Genomic DNA, 26,871 nt, shown 5'->3' with positions numbered 1-26,871 from the left:
CCACAAGAAGTGGACAAGGAATAGTCAACCAATCATTCATCTGCATTTTAAATATGTCTTTATATTGAAAACTCAATGAATAATTAGTGAAAAAAGAGCTTTATCTAAAAAGTAACTCAGTTAAGTTTTAATCTGAGCACATTTAAAATTAGACCAATGAACAGGAAGTGGCAGGAATGAGATGTTGTCATGTTTCCTAAAAGTCACAGGTTTGATTAGCAACTACAACATTTAATTTCAGAAGAGGAATTAATCATCATCGCTGCTAATTTGCTGACAGCACATTTAGAGAAAATCCTTCATGTTTTACCTTTAATAAAAAACATATGAGTTTTAGTTCATGAGTATGAGATGAATATTCAGTCTGGAAATATGAAACATACTGAGAAAAGCTGGAAGTACTACAGCTGGAGCATTGCACCGTGATGACAAAAGGTTCAGTACGATAACAGACTTTCTATATTTGGTACAGTTCAGCATGCTGCTTTACAAAGCTGCTCAGCTGCAGGAGATCCAACATGAACCAATGTGGGCGTGAAATATCGTTTTACTTCCTTAATGTCTCAACTTTCAGCATTTCTGTTGAACTGTTATAAAGTATAAACATGTTTTATGATATCTTTACATCCCAAAGGTGATTTTTTAATGTTCATAATCCACCGTACCACGTTAAAGTGTGCGACCATGATTTTAATTATTATTTTATGTGTGATTTTATTGAGCTGCTGGCTCTTAGTGTCAAGTTTTATTTGCATTACGTTAAATACAAATCATGTGAACTTCGCTGCTAACCCTTTTCCAAAAATGCTCAAGATCATTAAAACATGTTGTGCAACTCTTCTCCAGCACACCATGCTACATTCACCAAACCTTTCAGGCTCATTTGCATTCATCAGGCTGGCAGGATAGATGAAAACAAAAGGATCAGCAGTGATGTATAATCAATTTCTAAATAACAGACAAATCAGGCTTAGTGTGCTTTATGTAAAATTATCCAGTTTAGCTTTAAAGCTTAGGGAATGTAAAACATTATAAAAGGAGCTTTCTGTAAGATTTTATCTGCGAAAACATGTGCAACAAAAAAACTTTTCTAAGCACTTATAAATAGCTTTAGGTACCCACAGTGTCACAAAACATTCTGACAGTTCATGTCAACTAAACTGACAACGTCCTATAATTTCCAGTCTCGAAAGTGTCATTTTTTTGACCCTCAGATCGCCGAGTGTTAAGTGCCAAGTTAGAAACATTTAGTGTTTAGGAAAAACACAAACCAAAGCTGGTGTTCACCCTCAGGAGGCTTCTGCCTCCAGCTCAGAGCTGTTAAAGCCCAGCAGCCAATCAGCTTAGAGCTCCACATTATTCAGTTTTCTAATCTCCTCTGGCTCAGGATGAGAATAATGTTCTTCGTGGTACACTGTGTTTAAAATAAATGTAGATTTAACTGAGAGGTCCTCCTCTATAAATCTGCTGAGTTGAGACTTTCTAGTTTGAATACTGTAAGTGAGCCTGATTTTAAAAAATGTGTCCACAGACACATGATAACACTTTTAATCAGTCTTTGTTAAACATCTGTGATCAGACTCAAAGAGGAAAAGTCCTCTAACAGCGACTCTTCAAACCAGCCGCATCCAACCTACATTATATTTTCTCCAGAATTTCCCATCATGCGGATAATTTTTAACCATTTGCACTAGTGCGGGGCTAAAACTGTTGAGCTTCAGGAGCACCAGGGTCCACTGGCCGGTCAGTCACTAACAGATAATCAAATCCAGTCCAGGTTGAAAATAACTCGAGCACGACGTCGAGATGAAAACCAACAGCGTGATATCCGTTTTACTCCATCATTTAGGCAGCGAAAGCCCCTCCCTCTCTTGGTCTTAATGCCAGTAGTGAGCAGAGCGAGAGGTGCCAGAGCGAGGTTGTCAATCAAACTGACGGTCCAATCACACCTCAGAGTTCCCGTCTCTCCAATTTAGTAACCGAAGTACCAATAAAAACAGACCAGGCTGCTTTTGTTTCATTAAAAACTGCCTGAAAGTTTTTGGAAACTGTGGACCAGAATTCACACGTGTCCACGTGTACGCAGCACTCCACTATCAAAAGCAGCCCACAGGAAAAACTGTCTGTAGCGTTGACAGGCCGCGGAAGGAGGAGGCTGCCAGTTCAAAACAAACACACCTTTTTACAGAGAGAAGCAGCACAAGGCGAAAGAAAGACATCGAGCGTTTCCTATTGGCTGATTTCCTCATCAGAGAAGGGAAATGTAGTTTTTAGGCACAATCCCACGCTTCCCGCCCACAAGTCCCATAATCCACTGCTCGTCCACAGATTCCACCTGCGTTATAATATCACCGACCTGCAAGAGGAGGACAGAGAGACACAAAGAGAGAAGACGTGTTTCATTTTGGTTAATGGAAATCTGTGCAAAACTGCCGTCACACAAGACAGAAGATATTTACTCATGACACACACACGCACACACACACACACACCTTTAGCATGAGCTCATCCTCGCTCTCTGGTGTGAAATCAAACTTGGCCACTCCTTTAACGGCTGACTGCTCGCCTGGGATTGGCTGAGCTGGAAACAGGAAGAACAAGTTGTGGTTAAAGGCCTCAGCAGCCACTGCACACATCCACCAGGATGTCCCAGGATCAACTAGACGGGTGGAGTTTAGTCGTCACAATCAGCCAGACGTTCTCAGGTGAGACACAGACAGCAACAGATTATCTGTCCTGGCTTAACTGTGTGACCCTGCTGCATCATCCTGTGTTTTGGTAAACTCCACCCACCTGGGACAACGAGGAGTACTAAACAAACCAGCAGGAGAGTTTGGAAATACTGTGGACAAACATTCACATGTGGTGTGTGTGTGAGACATTGTGAGGCTATGTGCTTTCATGTGAGTCTGTGTGTTCTTGGTGATTTCACAAACATGTGTGTTTTATTACAAGTATTTAAATGTGTGAATTTTATACTTGATACTTGCGTTTTCTTCTGATGTATTTTAGAGTGTGTATTTCTGGAGTGTGTGTGTGTGTGTTGTACCCTGGCAGGACTGTGTGAAGGCTGCAGGGTAAATCCCCTCCCTCCCCTCCAGTCTTCCTCTCCTCCACTCAGCATCGATGTGCTCCGTCACTTGAATCAGCGCCCCCTTGTGGAAGCACAGATCCTCTGCGGTCTGACCGGGGAAGTCGAACACAGCCACAGCCCACTCCTTTGCCTGCACACACACACACACACACACGTTAATATATATTAAAATGATTTACAGTATATTATAGAAGTAGGAAAATGTTCAACAGTAATGTTCAACAGTAATGTTCACACACACTCACCTCTGACTCTGGGTGCTGTGGTGTCTTTGGTGCTGTTGAGGACAAAAAACAAAAATCTATCATCACATTCAAATCTAAAGACGACAAAAAATGTATCAATCTGCTGTAAAGTTTCTGTATGCAGAGGCTTTCTTTTATCATCAGAAATGTGTTGGTAGAAAGACACGTAAGGGAGAAAGACTGAAAGCTTTGTATACGGCAAGGAAAGGTAAAAGGGTTGTAGGAAGCAAAGACCCGCTGTGTCGGTGTATTTAGTCAACTTTTCACTGTTTAAGGACGCTCAGCTTTTCCAAAAGATGTCGTTCAACAAGTTTAGTTTCTAGAGTTTGATGTTTCTTTATCCTGCTGCTGCTGCAATACAAAGATATATTGTTGCTACAAGTTTAGAGTCGATCATGTTGGAGAGCAACACCAAGTGTGTCCTTGAACAGCAGGATTCTCAGCAATTTGAAGCCTCGGATATATTTTGAAGAAAGCTTGAACTTAGTCACATTTTTCTTGTTTCATTGTGATGGTTGTTGTATTTATCTGCATGTAACCACCCACTTCATGTAAATAAAGAAATCTGGTACTTAACCCATTTAAGATCTATTTCTTTACACTATTTGTTTACATCGTTTACAAGTACATTGAGGAAAAGTTCATTTTTTCCCCTGTAATTTAAGTCAAAAAGTGAAACTTTCATATTATATATATATATAGTGAAGTATTTCGAGCCTTGTTTTGTTTTAATATGGATGATTACGGCCTACAGCTCACAGTAATCAAAACTCCAGCATCTCAAAATATACTGTAATTTTGGAATAAAGAATTTATGATAAAGAAATGTCTAGCTCTATCGGGGATTAACTCAAAACACTTGCAAAGGTTTCCTGAGCTTTAATCTCTGTCTGGTTTCCACAATATTCACATTTTCTTCTGCACCTGCAGACATTGCATGTCGTTGGTCATTGTTGCTTCTTAAATACATACAGCTATTTTTCACCTACTTGTACGTAACACTTCTTTGTTTACGTATCTTTGTTCAGCTTTGTTGTCCTTGTTTTCAGATGTTTGTCTACTTCTACATTGAGAGCAACTTAAACCTTGTATGTGTGACATACTTGGCCAATGAAGCTGATTCTGATGTTGGACGACTACAAAAAAAAGCCATTAGACTTTTTTGTATTGAGTATTTTTAACCATCAAATATAATCAATCAATCAAGGTAAGAAGGAAGGTTGTCAGAAAAGCTCACCGGTAGTTTCTGTCTTCGTGGTTTCTGTTGATGCTGGTTTTGCCGTTTCCCCCGGTGACGACTCCGGCTGTGGGGGCGGCTCCACCACCTCAGTGAAACTCAGGGGGAATATCCCGATTCGCCCGTGGATCTGGCCCCGCCCCCACTCCTGCCCAATGAGTGCCAGGAGGGCGATGACATCACCCTGGGAGAAGGTGAGCTCGTCATCCTCCTCTCCTTCGTAATCAAACAAGGCGACGCACCGAGGACCACTGCGCGCACACACACACACACACACACACACACACACCCCCAAGACAAAATGAAACACAGGATAAACAAGTCTGGTCTATAAATAGTTCCTGTTTAGTTACAAGTCTGGCGTGTAGTTCATCATGTGTGTCTGACCTGACAGGAGGAGGGTCTGGCTGTTCTTTCTGCTCTGTTGGCTGCACAGGCAGAATGGACTAAATGAAAACAAAAAGGAAAACAAAACTATTAAATCCTGACAGATACAAAAGTTTACCTGTGGGAGACACAGTCAGAGCAGTTAAAGGAAATAGCTAGCTATGATTTAGTATTTTGAGACACTTTTTTCAATACCTTTCTTTAAAGAGTGATGTAACACTGACCAAAATTTAGTTGTAGTCAGAAAGTTTTACCTGTACAGTGATGTCCCAGTGTCCCAGAGTACACCGTGACATCACTGCAGCTGGGTGAGAAGTTAACCCACAAAAACAAGATTATCACGAGGTGTTAAATTACTCTTTACGAAATATAAACATGTTTTTCTACAAAGTTCTCAAATGTTAAATATTTCTAAACACACATAAATCCGTCTAAAATGGGCAAACTTGATCAAACTCTGATCAAAGAATAAGTAAAATGTTATGAATCTGGCCCCGATCAATGATGGCAGCTTTCACTCCATGATGGCTTTTGATGCTCAGTGTTACAGATATATTTTGGTTTAGTACGCAGCCCTATTTGAGATCATTTATAAATATTTAAAAGGCACACGGCCCACCTTTTAGAGATTTATTCATCAGGATGAGAATAATATAAAGTAATTATATAGTTTCAACATTTAAAGGCTTTAAAAACAGACGTTTTGCACCGGTTAGCTATGGTTTTTGGACTGAGCGACATGTTTAGTGAGCTGTTTCAGTACCTGGGAGTCTAATAGGTTGAGGCCCTCCCAGGGAAGTTTTGATTGGCTGTCCTGATCGGGAGCAGGCTCTGGTTGGGTGTCCAGGTCCAGGAGACACTCTGAGGGTTTGATGAGTGGGGTGACGGCGGTTTGACTCCTCCCTTCACCTGATAGAGGTTCTGAGGGGCTCGGGTCATCCAGAACGATGAGGACTTCCTGTTTCTGAGACAAAATTAAGAAATGACACGTCAGAGCTCAAATCTATGTTTGAATGTTTTTGTGAGAGAGTGAGTGTGCAATTGTGTGTCCATACCACGTAGCTGTTATAGAGAGGGTGTCCAGGTTTAGGGCGGGGGGGCAGAGGTGGTCCCCTCTTAAGTGCCTTTTGAGACTGCACCTGACTGGCTGATACAGGAGAAGGGCATGACCTGGTTTGCGAAGGCGAAGACCGGCTGGCCGGGGAAACGGAGGAGGCGGGGCTTGTTTTGGCAGAAGGAGGCGTCTTCTGGTTGGCCGTGGAAATTGAGTTGATGGCTGGAGGAGGTGGCCGCCCCGGGATGGACTTGATTGGTGGAGGACGGAAAGGCAGGGGCTTCACACTTGAAGGCCTGGAAAGGAATATGGATGACGAGACAGGTGAATTCATTAACGGTGACTTCAACATTAAAGATAATGTCTCAGATAACCTGCTTAATGCTGGCCAAACACCTGAGGATAATTGTGTTGCCTCCAATCATAAACCAGCAACAGCCGAGGAGAGCGAGCTGACCAGAAAGCGTCTCCAACATAGTTTATACTTGTGTGCACTATATAATGTATAAACCTGCTAACTCCCTCTTCATCCAGTTTTATTCTGTTATTGTTTTTCTGTGCGCACACACACACACACACACACACACACACACAAGCGCAACCAACTGTCTGCCTCAGTGTTTGTTTATGTCTGTGAGATCCTAAATCCCCAGAACCACCACTCTGAAATACACCCGAGTGTCTGGTCCTGCATCTTGACTGAATCGTCTGGTGTGTGCCTTCTGAAAGTCTGTGTGTTTTTAAAATTGGTTAAGATTTTAAAATGTTCAGATGACAGTGAAATGAACAGTATAAATAGGATTACATTATGACATTAGTGTAAATGTACTGCTTGATTACGATAATCAGACTACCCTGTATGCAGCCAAATGTAACGACACAAACAAAAAAAGTCTCAATATATAATAAACTCATATTTTATATTTCACTTCTATCATTGCTGTTGGTGCACGTCTCTGTGTATCAGAGCCAGAGCACATTCTCGTTGTTCAGCAGCAACATCAGTCTGGAAAAACTGACATTTGACCCAAAACTGAGGAGCATAATTCCAGTTTAATTAACTGCCACTTGTTTGGGACAGTGGAGTCATATTTCACGGTTCACCCCCGCCCCGCCGGATTATCACTAATCTCTTTCTTACCGTGGAGGGAGAGAAGGGTCTGAGGAGTTTGGGTTTGCAGGGCTGGTAGTTTCCGGTTTGGTCAGGATCACGGGGCCTTTCCTCAGGGCCGGAGCTGGAGACGGGGTTGGGGGTTTGAGCCCTGGGGTCGGAACCGGGGCCGGTCCTGAAGGTTTGGGTGCTATGGGTGGGGATGCAGCTGTAGGTTTGGGTAGAACTGGGTTTGGATCTGGAGGTGCTGGTGGGGCTCCGGTGGGTTTGGGGGCCAGGTGTGGAGCTGAAAACGGAGAGCAGATGTTTATTTAACTAGTTTTGTAACCATTACTATATAAAAATGTTCCTTTCTGTTACTGCTGTTGCCTCACTTTAGCTTCTGATCTGAATAATGAGCAGTTTGAATGTGTGAACCATAAAATAAAATACAAAACAAAAACATGGCCACGTTTCATTTCACAATAACTGTCATCTTTTTATCAACACGCATTTAATGACGTCCGACACCAATTAATTAATTGACAAAGTATGTAAAGATGCAGACCGACTTATATTTAGCACCCTCTAACCATTTTAGGCAAACAGAAACACCTCTGTGTTTTTGTACAGCGAGTGTGCGTTCAGCTGTAGGCACACAGTGAACAATGAAGTGTTCAGAGAGTACTGGGGGTTTCACGACTGAAATAAATATTAGACTACAAATAAATCAAACATCTGGATAATATAAAAACACACATCAGGGCTTTTATCTCCCCTACCATATACCACTACTAGCTACTTACATAGGATCAAAACAAATAACTATGTGGGTTATAGGAGAAATACAAATACTTTTGTTCAGAGACATTATCCTGACACACAGATACAGACTGCCTCTCGGTATACCAACCGAGTGTGCTGACTGGAAAAGTATTGTTTAGGGTTAGGGGCTGTGGAATATATAAACCAGAACAAAACCAAAAACACACTCGTAACAGGCTTCCTGGTTGACACAAATTCATGTAGCAGCCAATAAAGCCTGGCTAGCTGTATAATGGGAAGTCTCTGTCAAGCTGACCAATAAAAACACACACACACACACACATTGTGACAAACTCACACAGCACTAACAACAGTGAAGGCTTTTTTCCCTTCTCGCACAATCACAGCATTTTTCTTTCACAAGGTTTGAATTGAATAATATAACCCCCCCCCGTGCGCGCTCTCATGAGGTTGCACACACACACACACAAAACCTCTCCACATGTTTGCATATTTCTGCAACATAATGAGCAAGCAAGATTTGTGTCTCTAAGCCCTCAAACACTCTATTGTACTAAAGCTACATCCAGCTTAGTGCACACACACACACACACACACACACACACACACAGAGTCACTTACTGCTGGCTCTGTGTGGTGAGGTCAGTGCTGCTGGTTTGCTCGGGATGCCCGGACGACCACTTCCTACTTTCACTGAAACAACAAAAAGAAAACTTGACTTAAGAAAATTTATATTTAGTTCTGTGAGCAGACTGTAGATCTCATCTACATTTGTAGCTGTTTCTCCCACATGCAACAACAGGCCAGATCTTTACACATGAATCCCTGAACAAACATGAGATGTGGGTAATTCAGGGGCCTGACACCAGGTCAGGGAGCTTCTCTCTAATCAGTAAATACTGAAAGGAAGAGTCGCTTCCAACAACCACTTTCCTTTCCTTCGAGCGTGAGCCCATCGCTTGTTGTTTAGTCGCAGATTACAATGAAACTCTGTTCAGCGTCAGAAACACCGACGTCACAGTGAATCCCAGAGAGGTTTTAGGGTAAACAGCGAGACTATATCAAATGTCAGCATCAACACTTTTGACACTGGCCAGATCTCATCTTTCAAATGATGCGTTCAGCACATGTGAATCTGTTCGACCACTTTGTGTCGAAACACTTGAAACTTTATACAAATATTGAGCCAGTTGAGCTCATAACACCAACTTCTGAAATGATCAAACCAAGGCTGTTAGTTTAGAGATTAACCAGCCTGATAATCAGACTCAATTTGCATTTCACTTTTATTATTCATTATTAGCTATTTGTCTGTTCGCAGGCTAGAAATATGCGAGTGAAGTCTAAATCTACAGCTGCAAAATATATGGTGAAATGCCCTAATTTAAGCCCACAACTGTTTTTTTAGCATCTTGAAAAGTGGACACATTTGAAAAGAAATCTCTCTCCACTCTAAGAGAAAAACTGCTAATTCAGTCACTAAATAAACTTAAAGTTTATCAGCAGCAGCTACACATTCGGGTTATCTGGCAGATAAGCAGTGTAAGCAGGAAGCAGCAGGCTTCGTTCAGACCTCATGTAAATATTTGTGAAACAATCTGAACAGAGAGGCAGGAGTGCAGCAGCTGATAATCTTTAACTGATTTAATAGGCTGTTCAGTCCACAGTCAGCACTGCGCTACATCGCAGAAACAAGAAACACTCGGAACTAGAAACACTGACGGACTGTCCTGTAAGTGAAGCATCACAGGGTCAAATCCCACAACGGCCAACATGTCTTTCAACAGCCGGGTGTGAAGAGCCACTCAACTAAAATATTATGATTAATAGAAAATCAGATGTCAACCCTCTACATGTAAAATGCTGTAATGTGTAATGTGTTCAGGGCTGCAATTAACTACTAATTATTTTCCTTGACTAATCGATTAATAATTTGTTCCAGAAAACATCAGGTACAGATTAATGTGACTGCTGCCAAAGAAAATATTTAGTTTACCATCACAGAAGAATTTGAAAACAAGTAAATATAGATATTTTAGAAGCAGGAATGTGAAACAAACTAAGCTGTTGCCATTTGACTTTCTGTCAGTTAATCTGTTCAGATCCAGCTATGATGGTTACCTTTCGCATGTGGAATCAGTCCAAAAGATACTCTTCCCAGTAACAGTCAGCATGTCTGTCAACAGCCAAGACTTTAAACCTCCACCTGCTCATTTACTATGAGTCACTCTGTTTACGACATCAACGTCTTAAATGTGAACGTAAGTCCTTCTCAGTTTACAGGAGGCAGTAAAGTCGGGATTTTCCTGCCACACAAAAACACATCTGTGGGGATGAAAGAGGGGAAACTTTGCGAAATCTCTTCCGAGTTGAAGTGTTCTTGGTTTCCAATGTCGTCGTGACAACGAACAGTTGTTGTTGATGACTAACTTGTTTACACCGAGGAAACGGAGGAGCTGCTCACAGCTGGAAAAAAGTGGAAGGTGGTTGCAGTTTGCCTCACGCCTGACAGTCTGTTGATTATTTTGTATATTTTTGAATTTAAACTGCAAAAAACTGTACACTATAAATATTAGTACACAGTATCCTGTATACACTCAGGCTGCAGTCTTGAATTGGGACGCAGTTATTGTTTCTGACGTGAGTTCAAACAACTACAACAGCAACACGTGCAAATTTCTTTTGTGAGCAGCTCAGTGGTGTTTGTATCATGCTAGCACTTCCAATTAAAACTCCCAAAATAAAGCTTTAGTGTTCACGTAGTAGCTAGCAGCAGGGTTAGCTTGCAAACAGAGCAGCGCTGGCCTTTCATAATAAAATCCCTCAGCATTTAGCAAACATTAGATCAGAAACAGTATTGTGCAAATTAGGAACCAGTGCTGGATGAGTTAAAGTGAATCACTTGTGTGTAAATCCCTTTTTAATATGTTTATTTTTGGTTAAGCAAAGGGCTTAACAGGAATTTTACTTTTGCAGTTTTCAGGACTGGTATGATACAATCTGGGGTTGCAGATATCTTAGTATGTTTCCACAGTAAAAGGTCTGAAAATGACTAGACCCATGTAATATATTTTGTTGAGTTTTGTCCTTACAGTATCCCAAATGCTTCCAACAATTTTCAAACCTGGAGAGCCAAGTACAGACTGCACCTTTAAAGAATAAAACTCACCAGTTTGGTTTGCAGCGTCCTGCGCCTCTTCTCTTCCAGCTTGAGTCTCTGTCTGCGCTCCACTGCCGACCTCCGCAGAGGGTCTCGGGGGCAGAGGTGGGGTGGTGCGCCCAGCAGCCGTGCTCTTATCAGGGTTCGGGGCTCCTACGCTGGCCCTGGGGGCGATTGGAGGTCTGGGTGGAGGTTTGGGGTTGGCTGGTGGAAGGGTCTCACTGACAGACGGGGTAGGTTTGGGCGGAGAGGGCCTGGGGGCCGGGACAGGGGGCGAGGCAGAGGCGAGGCATGGGGTACCAGGCTCGGTGGCAGTTTGAGGGTTTAAGTCTGTAGAAGGAGCTTCTGTTGTTTTCAAAGCCTCAATGTTCCCTGTGTCTGCCGCTCCTGCTGTCCCGCCTTCATCTTCCCAGAATGCCTTACCGGATGGTTTGGGGGAATGTGAAACGTTTTTGGGTTTCGGGGCGACAATAGGAGGGACAGACTTAGCTGGTTGCCCCTGGAGACGAGGGCGTGGCCGGGGTTCAGGTCTCTTTGTGACAACAAGGTCTCTGCTGTCGCCACAGCTCCCATCAGCCACCTGCTGCTGCTGCTGCTGCTGCTCAAAGGCTTGTATCCTCGCTTTCAGAGTCGCCATGTCCTCCTCGTCCTCTCCGTCCTCGCTCTCTGATTGGCTGTGCTCACTGCTGTCGCTGCGGCGTTCTGGAAAGCCCCAGTCGTCGCTGCTGAAGGCCTCGAGGAGCTCCTGCAGGTACTTCCCCTGACTCACCTCCTGGTTAGCAGCGTCAGATCCACTGCGGGCAGCTAGCGTGGCCAAACCGTCGTCACGCAGTTTCACCAAAGTCTGAACTTTGACCTCGTTGCTGATCGGCTGTACACTGAGCCTGGAACGGGGTCGTGGCTTGGGACGCTCCAACGGGACGTGAGAGGAAGTGACAGGAGGAGGTGCCACGTCAACGGCCGCAAAAGACTGATCCCACTGGTCAGTCTGAGCTCCGGAGGTTGAGGTCAAAGGTGAACAAAGTTGTGTCTGAGCGGCGTCGTGTGTGACCGTCTCAGGGTGACTGTTTGGTACAACGCCGTTACTGTCGAGGTTGGTGGGTGTTGACTGGCTGGCCGTGATAGTGAGGTCATCAACGTTAGACGGTTTGGGAGGGCTTGGGAGAGGCGGCCGTGGTGGTTTCACTGGTCGTTTCGCTGCACACAATTTTTTTTTATTTTACTCACAAATATTTTTTAACAAAAAAAAAAGTGAAAGAATAAATGTTGAGCTCCCTCTCACCCTGTGAGTCTTGTGGGTCGGGGGAAGATCCTGGGTCAGTCTGGGTGGCAATGGTTATTGTAGTAGCTGGACGTGACGAAGAGGAGGAGGAGGAAGAAGAGGAAGAGGAGGAGGAAGTGGACGGAGGAGGAAGGAGAACCTGCTCCTGTGTCTTCTCCCTGATCACCTCCTCATAGGAAGGAGGAGGCTGAGGACGAGAAACAAGAGTCACTTTTTCAAGCAGAAATGCCGAATCTCTTCTTATCCAGCTTCTCAAGTGTGTGTTTACTGTAAACAGAGTATTTTAATACATCACCGTGGTCTCTGGGAAATAACTATTATTAGTATTTTCTGACATTTTAAAGGGTCGAGATAATTATCTAACGAGTAAAAACAGAAAGTAGCAGCTTGTTTTTGTCTATTTTTGAAATGGAAGCTGCAGCGGTTGTGGTTGTAAAAGTATGTCCATTTTTCTTCATTTTAAATTAAACTGAATTGAAGTCAAAGGAGAAAACAAACTGGCAGATATTTTTTCAGCGACAATTGCGGCTAAATAATCCGCATGGTAACAATCTCCCATTAAAGAAGAAGAAGAAGACGAAGAAGACGACGACGATGACGATGACGACAAATCTCATCACAAACACAGACGGAGTTACCTGTATGGACGGAGGGATTGTGGGTCCCCAGATCTGTGCGGCAGGAGGAGGGGGAGGTGGAAATCCTGCAGAGGCCCCGGGGAACCAGGATGTGGAGGCCAGAGGCTCCGCTGACAGGATGGTAATTTCTGGTCGCCTGGCATTGGTTCCAGATAACAGGAAGTCACCAACAGAGAAATTCATGTTTTGACAAGCTGAGATGCGTATTTCAATTTTCCACTTAGAAAGTGTGTTTTTCCAACTGACATTCGCCGCTCTGCACAGTGAATCCAGTGAAAACTCTTCACATGGAGCTTATTTACTGTAAACAAACCGCCACACCTGCCTGTTTACTGAAAATCTTTTTTCCCCTAATCTGACAGATTAAAGAGCATCAACAAAATAATCTATCTGCTCTGCACTGTCACCAACTGACTGTTATTTTACAACAACAAGATGTTTAATCAAAAGAGACAAAACAGGCTGTGATATTCAGAGAGTCTGACTCAGAAGATAATTTAGCATAATTTGACTTTGACACACTGGTTCAGCCTCATGAAACGGTTCAATTTACTACTATCATCTAGTGACGACAGTTCAACAGTGTCTTACCTCCTGTCTCTGTCTCGCTCTCTGTCTCGCTCTCTGTCTCGCTCTCTGTCTCGCTCTCTGTCTCGCTCTCTGTCTCGCTCTCTGTCTCGCTCCCTGTCTCGCTCCCTGTCTCGCGGCACCTCAGAGAGAGATGTTGGCCTGGCGGAGGCTGAGAGAGAAAACAGAGCGTTAAATACAGATAGAAAGATCACGCCGTTAAGCAAGACATACTGCTGAAACACGTCGTTTTAAACAAGGAAGTGAGTATTTTAAATCACTGGTGTTTCTCTAATTACAAAGACATATTGATCAAATGAGCTTAATAAAAAGAATAATTAAATTTAAGAATCATACAGCAGGAACAGGTCAGCTGCAGAATATACAGTGTGTGATGTTGTCCAACAGCTTGTGGGGATTTAGATCAGGTTTTCAGGGGTAAAAACTACAGATCAATGCAAAAGCATGCATTGTAGCAGAGATTTATTCAAACCCCAGTCAAGATAGAAAACAATAATAAGAGGGAAACTATAAATTAAGCACAATGCATCTGGATTTTTGTTGTGTTTTATGTAATCACACAGCCTTTAAAAAAAAGTTGGTTTTTAAAAGTAGATTTAGAATATGTGTTGTACATTGTAAAAAGACTGTTCTCGTATTTTAAAGCTACATGAGGGGAATCTAAAAGGACGAACGAGGGTGCAAGTGGTTAAACAGTACACTGCGGGGCAGTCCAGTCTTGGGAGTTGCTGCCTTCCTTGCCATGCTGGATTTTATTACCCAACAAAAAGGTCAAAATGCATATTTTCCTTTTTTAAAAAGCCACAATTTTCCAGGTCACAATCCAAGTGGCTTTCCACAAAGTTCTGTTAAACAAATTACCATCTTTCTTCTGCACTTACAGTTTAGACTCTGACACTCTCAGGAACATATTAACCTTTACAACCTTTAGCATTAATAACGCCACTCAGATTGATAACTTTTTATGCACCTCCCAGTAAGCCCTACGATACGATATTTTTACAATACTTGCAATTTAAAATATATTGCGATATACTACAATTTGTGTCCCTAAAGGAAAACTCTTGTTCTAGTGGACTGAAAAATATTATTTATTTATAAATAAATTTAAATAATAAAAGAACGATACTAGACGTTCATGTATCGATATCCAACGAAGGTTAAAATCAAGGGCAACTGGACTTGGTTGAAGATACTGGAAGACGTTTCGTCCCTCATCCAAAGGACTTCTTCAGTTCTGACTGACTGGCAGGGAAACTCAGTTATTTAACCTCAGTGGGGTCGTTATCCCGGGTCATCGATACCGCTGGTTCGTTAGTGTTCCTTGTTGCTGTGACGACAGTCGTTACAGTCGTTAAGACTACCGGTGGCCAAGACTGAACGACCATCGTCGGTATCTTCACCTGAGGCCAATAGGTTAAATTTTGTTTATTTATTAGACTTGTGTGAACATCGCGATGTTGCCGCTCACACACATCTCCCATCTGAATCAACAAGAGGTATTTTATCAGACTCTGTAAGTGGTAGAGTGAGACAGTACGGGCCGGGGCTTGATTGTTAGCATGCTAACTTCAGTAGATATGTCTGCAACACAACACACGTACGAGTTCAACAAAACGTCAGAGCTGATACGTCTTTACATTGTGTTAATCACGTTAGTTCATTTATTGAACGTTTTAATACTAAAATTCAGTCCATATCTGGGGTTTTACATTTTGGAAATCAGCCAACTGGATCTCAAGTTCATCTGCACAGTGATTACAGGGTGATTTTTTTTTCTAAAGCCACCTGGTTCCTTCTTAACCCTTCTTTTTCTCTTTCTTTCTTTCTTTCTTTCTTTCTTTCTTGATGGATAGAAAAAACACACAAAGAAGAAGGAGGACTCACTTCTCTTGATGACTGCTCTGATGGACGACAGTGGACCCTGGCTGTAGAGAGAGAGGGAGAGAAAAGATGAAAACATTATTCCACCACTGCTGCCACCTCGTCTAACTCTCCACACATGTTTTTCTAGCCCTCTTGGCCATTTCGACACAGTCTGCCTAACTCTATTTTTAACTTGTGAGCTCCACTTTGCTTCACATTCAGACAGCTATGACTTGCTTCAGGGTACCTTAGCGTTAGAAGATAAATCTGGCAAAGAACAAAAGCTTGGCCCAAACAGCAGCTGACACGTCCAAAGTGCTCACTACGGTCAGAAAGGATGCCTTTTATATCTGTTGCCAACAGGTGTACTCCAGACCAACACTGGAGGCTGACCTTAGACCACGTCCTGATTCAACATTAGCTACACCAAACCTGGCTGAACTCTCAGGGCAAACACACGTAAACAAACAAAATAACACTCTCCAACTGGCTGTTAGTGTGAAACAAAATCTGACATAAAAACAAACTCCTCAAAGAAAACTGAAGATATCTACAGATAGAGATGATGTAAAACAGAGAAACATCCTTTTACAGCCCAGAGGAGAGAGACTGTGATGGTATTTTGTACTGTCTTCGTTTTGTGTATCCTGAGCTTGGAAAGCACTTCAGTCAACTAAAGTTGTTTTTAAATGTGTTAATTTATAGAGCTATTAAAGCGGCAACTAATCATTTGTCTGGTTTAGAAAACAAAGCTGATACCTGGCTGCTGGCCCCGACACACAAACAGGATTTCTGACTCACTGAACGCAGAGGCCTTTTACAATCAGACAAAAAAGAAGCCGACACAAAACGCTTCTTAGATCCAAAAGTACTTTCTTCAACTTAACAGTTTCTCCTTTTGTGGTTTGTTAAAAGTTGTTAAATCCAAAACCAGGACAGATACCATGATATAGAGCGAACAACTATCAGAGCAATAATGTAACCAACATGAAGCTAACATGCAGAGAGGAGACGGACAGCAGCTCCAGGCAGCGATACAGAGACAACTCTCCTGCCTCTATAGCTAACAACAGTCTTGGTGAACTTATAAGAAGGCTGACTGTCCGAGTGCTAATCATTTAATGTTACCTGACACACAATTCATGGCTGGGATAGTGTTGTGTTGAGGGGTGCGAGCCACTTTGAGCCAGGGCTGAGTACAAACACAGGATTTATTGTCAGCACACACATGCTGAACGAACAGCTAGCGAGGAGATATTTGCTCAAATTTGACAGAACATTTTTTTTAAATAGGGCTGATCAATAAAACAATAATTATTGCACAATAATTTATATCAATGTAAATATAACAATCATCTGATTCACAAACAAATCAGCACTTAAGTGTTTTATTAAGAAAAAAAGATTTTACTTAATTTAACACATAAAAAAATCATAAATCATAATTGTTTATAATGTTCTACTTCAGAAGCGATCACAGTTTGTCATGTTCGGACCACAAAGAAAAAATTAAAACCATAATTAATTATCTGGTTTCTTTCACTTTGGAGCAAAAATCAGCTTTTAAACTTGAAAGAAATAATGATTTGAGATTTATTGTGATAATTATCAAGAACTCAACTGATTAATTACTTAACTGATAACTAATTATCGTGATAAATTTTTTGGCCATATCGCCCAGCCCCACCTTTAAATGTTGTTTTCACCCTGAACAATCGTCCAGAGCAAAGAATCTGCTGAAATCACATTTTGAGGCTAAATTTTTAATTCCCAGCGGGACACATTTTGGAAAATTCCCCTGACTTCATCTGTCTGCAACCTAAACTGTCTAAATGATTCAAAGATATTCCAGGAGCTCCAGGACGAGTGAGGAGCCTGAAATTGAGCCAAAGTTCGTCTGGTTTAAATACAGAAGACGTCGTTGCTCTGCAGGTTAGGAATCAACAGACTCACCCAGACGACAGTCTTTCTGGATCACTTTCTCAGTCTTTTAAATCATCCCTCAGTCTGTTTTCTTTCCCTGTGTCTTTGTCTCTGACCGTCTCTCTTGCTCTTTCTGCTGCTAACCATGAACAGACACACATGACTCACCCTTGCCGCTGCCCAAACAAACACACACACAGCTTTACTTTAAACAGTGATGGAAAAAACTCATTTAATTTCTCCCTGCTCACTGAAATACAGTTGGACAAAACAGGAAACACTGATAAAGTTTGAGGCTGTAGTTTGTGTTTTTGTGAAGTCAGAGCTAGTGAGCGATTCATTTGTGAACTCTCTGCTGATGTTAGTTTTTCCTGCGTTTGGCAAACTTTCGGGCCTTTTTCCCTTCAACCATTACATCATTTTGGGGTGTGATCAGGCAGAGACTGCCGTAAATCACAACATAAAGGCAGAAAGGCAAGTGAGGGTTTAGGAAACAAACTTTATAATGAACAGACAGACTCGAACCAGAATCATCAATCATACTAATGGTGATAATGGTGCACACTTCCCATACTTCAGTTAGTACCAGTAGGGATGCACTGATCAACTGACTGGTCAATCACTTTTAAACACAGAGAAGAGATGCAAAACACAGAGCCGAGGTAATGAAAAGCATGAGGTGTACGCACAAAAGCTGACTTACATAAATATTTACTTAAACAAACCAAACAAAGGCCTACAAAATGATTTCATGGTGATTCTCTAACGCTGTCTGCTCCCTTTACGCAGACTAATGCGCACAGTCTGCTGTTTTGTCACGCAGCAGGGGCTTTCAAACGTTTAGCAGCCTTCTTGCAATCCGTTTCTCTTGTTACCATCTTTTAAGAGAAATCAGCTCAAACTGAGGCTCTGTTCCTCCCATAAACTCACACACACACACAGACACTCATTAAACTCTGTGACTCCTCCGGCTGGTTGACATGCCAACCGGACAACAGCCAAAATATTTCTAGGAGTGTGTCAGACCCTGAGACCAAAGGGAAGAAAAGTAGTTCCTGCAAGTCTGCGAGGACCCTGCAGCTGGAGTTAAAGAGCAGAAACTGTTTACTGCAGGTTTGTAAAGATAGTGGATGTTTTTTTTTTTTATATTCTAATATAATACAGCAGGTTTAAACACCATAACCTTTCACTTAGTGATTCACTCTGGGTAAAACTACTCCAGAGAAATCAGAATCACCTGGATTCAACATCAAACGCACCTCCTTTGCCAAATCTCTCTCTCTCTGCATGTGGCTCATGTTAAACACTTCCTGGTTCACACTTATTCATCTTGACCAAACTGCCAGGTAAGACAAAGAAGAGGAAGAAGAACAAAAAGATCTTACCTCTGACGCTGCTCGGGCTTACGCCGGTCAGGACGACCTGGGAGGAGACAGAGAGGGAGAAAGATTATGATTAACAGGCCTCTACATTCAAACTAATTTCTCAGCGGACAACGGACTGAAACACATCGTGCACCTCACATCAGGTATCAGAAGTGGGCTTTTAAAGCTTGGTCAGATTCTTTGACCACACAACTGCAGATCTTGTCGAAGCCTAGACTACATCTTTATTTATTCTGTGCCATCCAACAGACTCAACATCCACAACTAATTAGATTCCCTATGTGAGAAGACCACATCCACAGGGTCTTTACGAGGAAAATGTCTTCAGCTTGTTTCCTGTGACGGCTTCCTGTTGTCCATCTGGTGAGTGGTACTGTTGTTTTGGTCTTGTGTGCATATAGAGTTTGCATTGTTTGTGTATAAACACCTTCATGTCTCTTTATTCTGGTTTTCTTGCAGGTTCATGTGGACCGCTTCCCTCCTGACTGGACACTGCTGTCAGTCCTGTAAGTTGTAAAATTTTGCCTGATGAAGGTCTAGTGCCAAAACGTTCCCAGCTAATAAATTTTTTATTGCAAGTTAGACAGTGTGCGGGAGTTTATTTGCAACCTTTGATCGAACCACCCTGATAGTTTTTGCATCTGACGACCCTCCTCAACTGTGTGTGGACAATTTTTCTATGAAATGGGAAGCATTTTTTGTTAATTTATTTTTTTTATTCCCCAAACTAAGGTTTTAAAAAAGTGTTGTATTTGCCCCAATTACCAAAAATGTCCGAATGACACCCAGCCCTGGTGGTTAAGCTGAAAGAAAGGAATGATCCTTCCAGTGTTTTATCCCAAAGAACAAATCAGTTTTATACATCACGCAAAACTGACACGCTGTCAAAACGCATGAAAATAATAAATTTAAATAAAAAATAAATTCAAACTTGTTATTGAGTCGATGAAGTCGTATCTGGTTTAAATGACAAACAATCCTCTCCTGTACAGGAAGTTATGCGTTATATGTTTCCAGTTTGATAGGAGTAGAACGAAGAAGAAGTAGCAAAGCACACACAAAAAATAGCGCCACCTACTGAAACTACATCAAAATAAAATGGAGGAGGATGTCCCTGTCCACGCGGACTAAAGTGCAGTTTAGAAAAACTCCAGTAACGGACACAGAGCAACAATAAAGAGGACAAAAGTAAAACAATTTTGAGGATTAACACATCCTCACCTTGTCGTCACCTTTTCAAGTTGAACAAAGAACAGAGAAAATGTCTGTGTGCATTTTCCCATTTCCTACCTCCCTTCCTGTGACAGTCAGGTCAGCGCTGCTCCCTGTAGCGTCCAGACAAACTAAATGTTTGTAAAATATTCTGCAAAGACCTTCTTCTACCTTCTGTCTTATTCTGCTAATCCAAAACTGAACATTTCTCTTTTCTCTCCTCTATCTTCTTCTTCTCTTCCCCCAGCTCTCTCTCTGTCTCTAAAACTCTGGACCGCCCGTCTGTTCTGGACAGCTCCCTGATAGGCAGAGAGCATCCAGGAAGTGAGGCTGTGATTGGCTGCTGTGGATTTCTGCTGGAGTCATCAGGATTTTTTTAACACTTCCAGATGTTCGTCCTGCAGCAGGCTGGCTGAGCTTCATGCTGGAGCTGCGTTCAAACACGCCGCTGCACAACGCAGCACATTTTCCACTGCGCCCGTCATCTGTTGTTTGGCACGGGGAGGTCACAGGTTGGAGCTAGAAGAGATTTTAGCTCAAGGAAACTTGACCATCATGAAGACAACACATCCTTGAAGCTGCTATCGTATATTTGTATAGATGTAACACATTAAGGAGAACAGATGTAAAAGATGATGAACCCACAGAGAATTATCACTACCCCTGCAGTTCCCCTCAACTTTTCAAAGCTTTAAGCAAATTTCAGCTCACTGTTTTGGTTTTACAGCCTGAAACTTCACTGTTTTGATCACTCTACTGCTCTCATTAAACTAATTTCTAGACTGTTCTCAGTGAAAAGCTTTGATAAACCCACAGTACACTGCTAACTCCCACATACAAGGTTACAGACTAGCTGGTGAACATCGCGGAGCATTTACCTGCTAAAAAGCCAGATATTTTCCTCAGGAGCCATATGTAAAGCAATACAAAGCTAAAGGAGGGTGAATACTGGACTCATTCATCAGGTGGACAGATCCACGATTAGGGCTGCAGATAAGAATTAGTTTATTATGGACGGTCTATAAAATGATGCCTCTCACAATGTGGTAAAACCTGACGTGATATCATCAAATTCTAAAGATATTGAGTTTATCATCACATAAAAGGAAGAAAAGCAGCAGCTCCTCAAAACCAAGAAGCAGGAAACAGGGAGTGTTTGGCATTTTATAAGGGAATTTCAAATGATCACTTTGATAATGTCAGTGTTCCCCATACGTAGGGCTGGCGGTATATCAGTATATAATGTATACTGATATAATTTCAAAAGAGATATTAAATTAGACAATACAGTTTATACTGATATAGTTTGATGTTGAGTTAATTATTAATATGTTTCCGCGAAGTCCTGCCAGCGTTTGCTCCTCTCTCTCGCAGCCGTCTACTCATCAACATGGCGGGAGTCACAGTGCTGGTCAACACTGGTAAAGACCTGGCTTGTGAAAAGAAAAGCACGGTTCATTCAGTGTTTCCCACACATGCACTTTACTTCGGTGGGCCGTCCAGGTTAGAAGACACATTGTAGCATTTATCAGAGAAACACGGTGATTACGTTACAAGTCGCGACACTGCAGATATTTTACAAGTGCGGAGCAGATAAAGCGACAGTGAACACACCAGTCAGATGTTACATTAGCTACCGCGTTGGTTTTGTTTTGATAGGCTACGTAGTCAACACGCCTCCTTTCGGTGACTTTATAGAGCCTAGCCTACTACTGATGGAGGAAATCACCTAAGCGGACATACAGGGAGAGAGAGAGAGACGGTAAAGCCCCTTTTCCACTGCACGGCACCAGCTCGACCTGCTCCTTCTTTTGGTTTTCCACTGTGTAGAAGTTGTACTTATACCTGCTAACAGGTACTTTTACCTAGGTAGGTTTAAAGCTGCACAAGACGATATTTTTTCTTGAAGTATGTGTACAGCAGAGCAGATGCGCTCTCCCTGCCGTCAGTATGGTCACGTGGAGGGAAACACTCACCGACCAATGCTGGGACACTTACATGAGACATTTATCACCTCGCACGTTAACAGACGAGTCTGTGTGGAAATAAAAACCTTTTGAAGCAGTCTGGAAACATCTGACCGCCTACTTAAATCCATTAGAGGATGACGTTCACCTCCACCTTAATCAAAATGCCAACTAGCTCCAACATCTTTCTTCTTCTTTATTAAACTGACAATGTTGATATCATTGACAACATGTATAAAACGATTAACTTGAGATTAATCTGCATTTCTCAAAGCTCAGGCGAGGCTGAAGAGAAACCCCATGTGGAAACAACAAACTCTGAATGCCGGATAAATGAATCACAGATTAAACCCGGAGAGAGAGAGACCGGAACCACAACAAACACTGTTTCCCAGTGGGTGAGTTAATGCTCGTGTCACCAGCCTGGGCTGTACCCAAACACTTTGCATAATCTCTAGAATAGTTTCCTGCTTGTTGAAAACTCTTTGTGTAGTATTGGTGAATCAAACTATTTGAAGTTAAAGATGAAAAGCACTACATTGCTTGAGTCTAATTACACAACAACAGCTGACTCAGACTTTTTACCATGTTTAAGCCTCGTTCTGACAGGTGGACTGAACTCAAGTTTACCATTTATTGTGAAGTTTTAAAAGCTTTTAAAGTCCTTTATACTACACACTGGACATTCTGCGCAGCTCTTATTGCTTTGGTGTTTCAGTAATGCATTTCCCTGTCACCAATTCTCACCTGAGTGAGTGGATTTTTAACTTCCCCGTTCTTCTTCTTGTTTATTAAATGTAAAATGAACCACTTCCTTTTCATATAGTGGAGAAAACATCAGCACAGAGGATTTTATGGACAAAATCCTCATCATGATTTATTGAATTTTTAATCATTCAAATAAATAAACCATGATTTGGCAAAGAAACTTGTTCCCTTCTCCACATCCTGGCAGAATTGATCTGGGGATGTTGTGTTATGCGTCTTAACCACTACGTCAATAATCAATTTTGGTAAATGATTATTTAAGACAATAATCAAGCAAAAACGCCAAATATTTCCTGGTTCCAGTTGCTCAGATGTGAGGATTTGTTTTATGTGCTGCTTGGTGTTGTTGGTCATTGTAATATGACAAACTTTGGGTTATGGACAAAACAAGAAACTTGAAGAGATCACACTGAGCTCTGGGACACAGTGGAGGGCATTTATCTTGACATTTAATCGATTAATAAATTTATTTAAAAAACTAATCAACAGATTAAAGGGATAGTACCTGCAGTAGATGGCCGTCAGCTTGTGCCCTGTTTGGAGAAACAGAATAATACCGGCATGCAAGCTAAGCAATGTACTGCAGCTGACAGGGTCAGCAGCTAATGTGTTCTGGTTACCTAAAAGAAGGCCCACTGGAAAAACGATACATGTACGACACATAAGGGGTCCTGGAAGGGGGTTCCAGGGGATCCTCAGCAAAAAGTTGTAATTGTAATTTATTAACCACAATTCCTTATTTGTATAATTATGTTACAGAATGTGTGCATATTTTGGTCGTGGGTTTCATAAACTTTATGTAATACAATATCTAAAAGACAAAAATTCAGATGGGGAAACCTGGGACAAAATATTATCGAACGGGGGTCAGTGGTCTAATTTCAGTCAGTTAAGGGGTCCTCAACCTGTAAAACTTTGAGAACCACAGTCAGTATTCCCACACATTAGTGCAACTTAGCGGTGTATTGTATAAAAGTGTCTGGCACCTTTCAGGTGGCTAAAATATGTTTTGCCGCCGACCCTGTCCACAGCAGTACATTGCTTAGCTTCTGTGCCATTACAACTCTTTGCTTCTCCGAACTGGGGACAAACTGACTGTCATATACTGCAGGTAATACACTGACACAGCCCCACTTCAAAAATCCCAAACTCTCCCTTTAATAAATAATGGAAATCATTGTTGGTCGTAGCCCTACAGTCAAGTTTATTCACATACAAATCCGTGCAGAAGTTATTGAAAACTGACTTTTCCAGAGCTGCTTTAATGTTTGAGTTTAATGTCCTCTGCTACCTTACTGTGTTTTTAGTTATCTAGGATCATTTTTAACTTGTCCTGTAAAGGGTCTTTGCTTATCTTCTTGAAAAGCGCTATATAAATAAAATGTATTATTATTACGCTCCCTGATTAGCAACAATGTCTGCAATGGCAGTAACATAATAACTGTTCCTGGAGTCGTATAAATGGTAGAAAATGTCTGACTGTTAACATCTCGTCTCACAGTATATATATCGTAGAGGTAGGTTCAGATTGCCGGTTCAATTTGGATCCATTTCCTGGAAGGCAAAACACATCTTTTATATCTTCTCCTTCTATTTATTTGCAAAGACTAACGTACAAAAACATTTAGGTAACATTAGCAGGCTTCTCGTTCAAGCCAGAACTAAACCGTGGTTGATTTATCAGCTGTAGCTCATAAACATTAATTCAAATCAATACTTTGAGCTCATCAACTCCATAGTTCTGAGTCAGGAACTTCTTTATGTGGATCAAGTAGCATCGGGTGTAAAAGTCAGTTCGTTATCAGCTGATCAGAACAATCAATCATCAACATTTCAGATCACCTGCTGCTCTGCTACATTTTCAGGTTGTAGCTACAGGTTGTGAACAGGCTGGCTTAATTAATGCGAATGTCAATTAATCTAGTGGCTACCACTTAAAACTGCTGTGTTTCTAGCTTCTCAGCTGTGATCACAGCTACCTTCGAATGCTGAAAGCTAATTACATTAGTTAAGAGATTCGTGATGATTCAGATTCTTTGACATGTTTTATTGAGTCCCAACCCCAACATCTGCTCACCCTGAGACCAAATGTAATAACGACGATAAAGCATGCGTGCATGCCTGTCTCTCAGAGCTGCTTCACTATTTACAAAACACACTGTGCAGAAAAGGTCGGTCTACAGAAACCAAACCTTCCTGTGCTGAAGGCCAAACTGAAGCAGAACCTCTATCCTGTTATGTTGTTGCGTAAATCCCACTGCAACCCAATTAGGTGATGATATTAAACAAATAACGGCAAATGCAATATTTCAGGTTTTACTCTGGGCTGTTAAAATACTTGACTGAGTATTCAGGGTTTTGCTTCGTCATAGAATCACTCAGGTGGCGCTCAGACTTGTGTCGTAATTATCCTAAACACTTACCCAGCCCTAGCCAGAGGGCTGAGGTAAGGGCATTATCTGGAAGGCCTCGTATGCCGTTGTCTTACACACTAACACTTACAAAGAAAATATCAATTATTAACTCTAATTATACAACTTGAGTTTCCCTGTATGAGGCAGAGACTTGTAGATTAAACTAATGGCTGTGAGTCTTGGCACACAGGCTGCTGCCATTACAGTCAACTGGGAATGTCGGTGTATTTATGCCGGCGTGTGTAAACTTTGACCCAGATGGCGATATGTCCACGAGAATTTATGTCTTTGGGTTGAAGCAGGTTACACCCACACGCTCATACAGTTAACAAAATAGATAAATAGCTCTCTCTATTATGTATGAGTGTCCTATTGTCATGTCTCGAGCTGAAAGTTATAATTATTTTCAGTTTTGATTCCTTTGTCAAATATTCTTCTGATTAATCAATAACAGACCGGTCGTTTGGTCCATAAAATGTCTTTTAAAAAAAAACAAGCTGACATATTCAAACAGCTTGTTTTGTCCAACCAAGACTCCAAAACCCAGAGATATTTAGTTTAATGTGCGAGTTATAAAAGATAGAAACAGTACATACTAACATTTAAGAGAGATTTGAGCTACATGGCTTTAAGTACTAAATGATTTTCAGTCAGTCAATCAACTATTCATTCAAAACTTCTACCCAAATGTCATACCTTTGAGAGCTGATATGGCAACTTACTTGTGATTTCTTAACATCTTCTTACACGTCTTTCAGTACAGACTCAGACACTGCTTTGTGGCTTTCTAAAAACTACAATTTTGCACATTAAAGGTACTGGTATATTTAACTCAGCCTGTAAAGTGAACAAATAGTTTTATCTGTCCTATGAGAGATTTTACTGAGATACCACAGATATTAAGAGTGCAGGATCCTGAGGGAGTATGTAGTACCTGTCAGCTCACCAAACTTAACACAGAAATACTGCAATTATAAAATATCAAGAAAATACTGCAGACATGTGCAGCCAGTCCAGCTGATTATCTGAGGGTTTGCATTTTTCAGTGTAAGCTAGTCAGTCGGCTTGTGACAACTCGTGTTTGCCACGGGGATCTATATCTTGAATCGATACCAAGTGGAGTCGCTTTGACACAAACGAGACGCGTTAATATTTTAGGCTCTTTTTTTAACGTTACCTCCGGAGCTGTTCGGCTGTCTTCGAACCACTTGTTCCCGGGTGTCCCTCATCATGTTTTCCTCCTCCTCTTCTGGTCGTGCTTCGGCCATTTCTCCTTACTTTCTTTCCCTCTTTCTCTCCCCTTACTTGTCCTGCTCCTGTCTGTCTGGGGGAAATGGAGCTGGGTCAAAATAGAGACAGCAGCGACATTATTCCTCCTCTTGTTTTGTCGTCGCTAACGTCCACCGCAACAACTCGGGACAACTTCGCCCCAAACACCGTCAACTTTATCGGCGGAAACGACTTCCAGGGTCAGTTAAACTCTTCGGCTCTGAGTCCAGCAGCTTCCGAGACGTTAGACTGGTTAAAACATGCTGTTTTTACAGTAAGTGTCGCTGTGTGGTTTCGGTTGAAGACTTTCTCCAGGCTTCCCTGTTTAACCGCCGGCGGTCGCGAGCTCATGAAACAGAGCCGCACGCTCTCCGGCTGCGTGACGTCATCACCTGAAAAAACAAACACACGGGAATGAGGGACAAAAAAATGGAGGACAAAACAATTGGCTTAGCTCACCAAAACATCTTGTTGTGTTAAACAGTGGCGCAAGAAGTACTCATCAT

At 41.8% G+C, this 26,871-nt stretch overlaps 1 protein-coding gene and 1 long non-coding RNA gene across 4 annotated transcripts; one reads left to right on the top strand and one right to left on the bottom strand.

The window, feature by feature from the left end:
• Positions 1-85: 85 nt before the first annotated feature.
• On the bottom strand, positions 86-26,871 carry LOC119913220 (SH3 domain-containing protein 19-like). 2 transcript variants are annotated; one of them, XM_038732587.1, is made up of 17 exons: positions 26,274-26,868; positions 18,736-18,772; positions 15,449-15,489; positions 13,565-13,712; positions 12,974-13,109; positions 12,336-12,522; positions 11,063-12,250; positions 8,515-8,586; positions 7,159-7,414; positions 6,019-6,313; positions 5,727-5,927; positions 4,964-5,022; positions 4,577-4,827; positions 3,340-3,371; positions 3,050-3,224; positions 2,493-2,581; positions 86-2,356 (listed from the first exon to the last, which is right to left on the bottom strand). In XM_038732587.1, the coding sequence occupies exons 1-17, from the start codon at positions 26,362-26,364 to the stop codon at positions 2,249-2,251; spliced, it is 3,366 nt and encodes a 1,121-aa protein (XP_038588515.1). In that variant the 5' UTR covers positions 26,365-26,868; the 3' UTR covers positions 86-2,248. The 2 variants fall into 2 exon arrangements, with proteins under 2 accessions (XP_038588515.1, XP_038588516.1); XM_038732588.1 differs by lacking the exon at positions 8,515-8,586 and having other exon boundaries at positions 26,274-26,871.
• On the top strand, positions 18,779-20,732 carry LOC119913249. 2 transcript variants are annotated; one of them, XR_005446415.1, is made up of 4 exons: positions 18,779-18,878; positions 18,985-19,098; positions 19,195-19,241; positions 20,195-20,732. It is a non-coding gene; the product is annotated as an uncharacterized LOC119913249 (long non-coding RNA). The 2 variants fall into 2 exon arrangements; XR_005446414.1 differs by having other exon boundaries at positions 18,779-19,098.

This window comes from Micropterus salmoides, unplaced genomic scaffold (assembly GCF_014851395.1).
Source record: "Micropterus salmoides isolate LMB-PRFRI ecotype aquatic unplaced genomic scaffold, ASM1485139v1 Ms_hic_scaffold_2, whole genome shotgun sequence".
NCBI lineage: Eukaryota > Metazoa > Chordata > Actinopteri > Centrarchiformes > Centrarchidae > Micropterus > Micropterus salmoides.
The sequence above is the reverse complement of the archived record's forward strand: the minus strand, read 5'-3'. Positions and strand labels throughout refer to the sequence as shown.